The sequence below is a fragment of the Brassica napus genome, chromosome C7 (genome assembly GCF_020379485.1).
Source record: "Brassica napus cultivar Da-Ae chromosome C7, Da-Ae, whole genome shotgun sequence".
Lineage (NCBI taxonomy): Eukaryota > Viridiplantae > Streptophyta > Magnoliopsida > Brassicales > Brassicaceae > Brassica > Brassica napus.
In genome coordinates this window covers 2,331,295-2,335,418 of record NC_063450.1, presented here as the reverse complement: position 1 = coordinate 2,335,418, position 4,124 = coordinate 2,331,295, and the positions used below count along the sequence as shown (strand labels likewise).

The 4,124-nt window shown below is 43.3% G+C and overlaps 1 protein-coding gene across 1 annotated transcript; it reads right to left on the bottom strand.

Moving 5' to 3' along the window:
• Window positions 1–1,237: 1,237 nt before the first annotated feature.
• On the bottom strand, window positions 1,238–2,750 carry LOC111214370. The gene is made up of 2 exons (XM_022717136.2): window positions 1,694–2,750; window positions 1,238–1,575 (listed from the first exon to the last, which is right to left on the bottom strand). The coding sequence occupies exons 1-2, from the start codon at window positions 2,748–2,750 to the stop codon at window positions 1,238–1,240; spliced, it is 1,395 nt and encodes a 464-aa protein (XP_022572857.2).
• Between the last annotated feature and the right edge of the window lie 1,374 nt (window positions 2,751–4,124).

Sequence of the window (4,124 nt, the reverse complement as noted above, 5' to 3'; positions counted from 1 at the left end):
GTTTCCTGAGTTGCCTTGATGCATAAGCAATTACTTTGTCTTCCTGCATCAACACACAATCCAACCCAACCTTAGAAGCATCTGTGTACACAGTGTAAGGTTTACCTTGTTCATGTAATGCCAATACTGGTGTTGTGGTCAAGGCTTTCTTTAGTCTCTGAAATGCTTCCTCCGAATCTTTTCCCCAGATGAACAGAACTCCTTTTCCAGTCAACTTCGTCATGGGCTTAGCGATCGAAGAAAATTCTTTGACGAACTTTCAATAATATCCGGCTAAAACGAGGAAACTTTATACCTCGGTTACCGTTGATGGCCTTTGCCATTCCTCGATTGCTTTCACCTTTTCCGAATCTACAGAAACTCCTTCTGCAGACACTCGGTGCCCTAGGAATCCGATCTCGCTTTTCCAAAAAGAACACTTACTGAACTTAGCATGCAGCTTCTGGTTTCTTAACCGTTCCAACACTAGCTTCAAGTGTGCTTTGTGCTCTACCTCTGTCTTGGAATATATTAAAATGTCATCGATGAAGATTATCACGAACTTGTCGAGATAATCGTGGAAGACTTTATTCATCAATCTCATGAAGGCCGCTGGTGTGTTATCAAGTCCAAAAGGCATTACGACAAACTCGTATTGTCCATAACGAGTTCTAAACGCAGTCTTCATGACATCACCTTCTGAAATTGGAATCTGATGATAGCCCGACGCCAAGTCGATCTTTGAAAACCAACTTGCTCCCCTTAACTGATCCAACAACTCGTCTATCCTTGGGAGAGGATACTTGTTTTTGATCGTGATATTGTTGATTCCTCGATAATCAATACAAAGTCGCATGCTACCATCCTTCTTCTTGACGAATAAGACCGGAGCTCCCCATGGTGAAGAGCTAGGTCTTATGAAACCTTTCTCCATTGAATCTTCAAGTTGTTTCTTCAACTCTGCTAACTCCGCAGGTGCCATGCGGTAGGGAGCATTTGCTATCGGCTTCGCTTCAGGTTCCAAGTTAATTGTGAAAGGGTTACTTCGATGTGGAGGTAACTCTTTCAACGGTTCAAACGCATCCTCGAATTCTTGTAGTACTGCAATATCCATAATTTCAACTCCATTGCTAGTGGGTCCTTCACTAGCAGTTACTGTTACCAGATACGCTTCTCCATCTTTAAGCAAATCTTCCACTCTCAAGGCAGCTACTAAAGACACAGACTTGCTTGGACTGATCCCGTAAAACACTATTTGTCATTGCCCGTTCTCCTTGAACAAAATACGACCTTTTCCACAATCTAATTGTGCACGATAGCTTGATAACCAATCCATGCCCAAGATAACTTCATATCCTTTTAAGGGCACCAACAACAAATCTGCCACGAACATCTTCTCGCAAATGACTAACAGAACTCTTCTGAAGCATTCTTTTGCTTGGAGGGTTTGGTCTCTGGGAGTCATCACAGCCACATCCTTCCTGTCAATTACAAATGAACCCACAAACTCGGCAGCTACCTCAGGGGTCACAAAACTATGTGTTGCCCTGGAGTCGAACAATACATGTGTGGGACACCCCGCAACATGTACAGTTCCTGCCAAAACATCAATATATATCAACAACATAATAATTATCGAATAGAAATTAACCAATTCATCACAAGAAATCACACAACACAAAATCAATATAGTAAGGTTAAAGAACCCAAATACCTGTGATGGGACCCTTAGATGGGCATGGAGGTTTAGTATCCTCTAGTTCTAAAGCGTAAACTCTACCTCCTATAGCTTGCCTTTTTGGCGCTGGTGCGATTGCAGGTGGAGCTGGAGGAGGATGAACATGGATTGGCGTAGCTGGGATAGGACGATTGACACTGCACTGGGTAGATATCTGTCCTTTCTTTCCACACGTGTAGCATGTAGGATTGTAGGAGTTTGACTGAAAGGATCCAGGTTTCTTTCCAAAGCATTCACTTGACTTATGGCCTATCTTGCCACAGCTAAAGCATTTTCCTGTGAACAGAGATCGTCGACTTGGCCCTCCCGATTCCTTTTCCTTATCTTTACCCTTAAAAGTTCTTTGGTTTCCACCATACTTTCCTTCTTGATGCTGCTTGGATTTCTTACTTGCCACCTTCTCAGCTTCCAATCCGATCTCCACATTCACAGCCTTTTCCACTAGCTCGGTGAGACTCTCGTAGTTCTCGACTGCCAGTCTATTTTCTAACTCTGGTTTTAAACCAAACATAAAGTTGGATATCATGGTTTCTTCATCATCTTGTCCTCGCAGCACGTGTTGTCGCAGTCGCATGATCTCTGATTCATATTCTCTAACTGTCTTGTCTCCTTGTACTAGGCTAGCAAACTGACGTTGAAGCCTTCGCTTGGACTCTGGGGTGAAATACTTGCGTTCAAATTCCTTTTTGAATGCCGCCCAAGTGGTGACCAGATGTCCTACTTGGCGATCCCTGCTTTCCCACCCTTCTGCCGCGTCTTTTTCTAAGTAATACACTGCCATTTTTTTCTTAGACTCTTCAGAACATGTCAGGGTCTCAAAGTTTTTCTCCATAGTTCGAAGCCACTGGTCAGCTTCAAATGGGTCTGTCCCTCCTTCAAAATGTGGTGTCTTCATGTTCTTCATGGCAGTTATCAATGGTAACATCGGTGTAGCCACTGTACTTTGTGGTGGTACTAGTGGCTGAGGTTGCACCTGAGGTTGTTGCAATGACCTCGCTATCACGTCATGAAGCATCTTCAGAGTGTGCTCCATTCCTATTCCTTGTTGTGGTTGATCATGAAATTCTTTTTCAATCGGGTTGTTCCGTCTTATTGGTCTTGGTCCTTGGACACTTGACTCACTATCATCTGTTTCTTGTCTTACCCTTACACTACGGTTCGGTGGAAAGTGTTCTTCTTATGGCCTCGACTGGTCGTGCCCAAACAGATTGTCGTTTTCCACTATGTTATCTTCGCTGAACTCCTGGTTGGTGTGTGCTAGTGTTTGCACTCTTACGTCGGATTCATATCCCAGCCCTCTTCTTCTTGAGATTCTTCCTGTACCCAGCATCCAATCCTGTCCCCCTTCACTCCTTCCCCTTCTTGCCATCTGCAATCTACAAAGAGGGAATTTCCTATTTAGAATAATAATTAGAGCGGAACTCTGCTGGTTTCCTAAAACTTTTTTTGCGACACATTTGACTCGATAAAACACAAAAAATGCGTGATTGACCGCATGATCTATCTGATACCACCTTTTGTAACACCCCAAAAAATTTTAGACATCGGTTAGTCAGTCGGGCAACAATCAAACAAGAACATGCCCGAACGACCTTCCTCTGCCAAGTCCAGAAGTGTCACGACGGGTTGATAATAGACTTCCCAAATCACAAAATATAATTCTGTAACCTAGAATATCCATTCAAAACTCGTTTCCTCTAATCTTCGGCCTGAGGCTTTGCAACCCATACCGAATCATAGAGTTGTGTTAGGTTGGACTAACCTAATATTAGATTCAACCCGACACGAATATAAAATATACTTTATTTCATATATATAAAACATGTAGTTCACAAGCCTGAAATATTATACATAGGGTCCATGGACGCAGTCGAAAGTAAAAAATACATTCATATATCTTGAAAACGAGTCCTTAGCAAAAGATGTCCAATCTACACCAGCTCCTACAGTTCCGCGAGTACTACGGTATTTTCTACTGGTCACCTGCAAAAGGATGTGAGGAGTGAGTGAACTAGTTTCACTCAGTGAGCCAGGGTCCCTATCTAGCATATACAACTACCCGTCATTCTAAACCCAACCCCAAACACAAGTAAGACGGGTAGTTCAACAATCATTAATCAAGATAATAAAGCATGCCCGATTTAAGCAATAAACCATAATAAATCAAAACACTCTTTATGAGTGTCGCATCAATCAACCATATATATATACTCCTAGGGCCCAACAGAATCATTCTTCCTCCACATAAGGGACACCGGCAATCCCTTCACTATTACACCACACAGGTGTAGGCGCTCGGGAATCGCCCGGTCACGGTCCTCAATCGGAATCGTCATGCCCCGGTCCTCTATCGGACTCGCCGGGGGCTGTCACATCCACGTGTGACACTCGGCCTTGGTGATCAAGC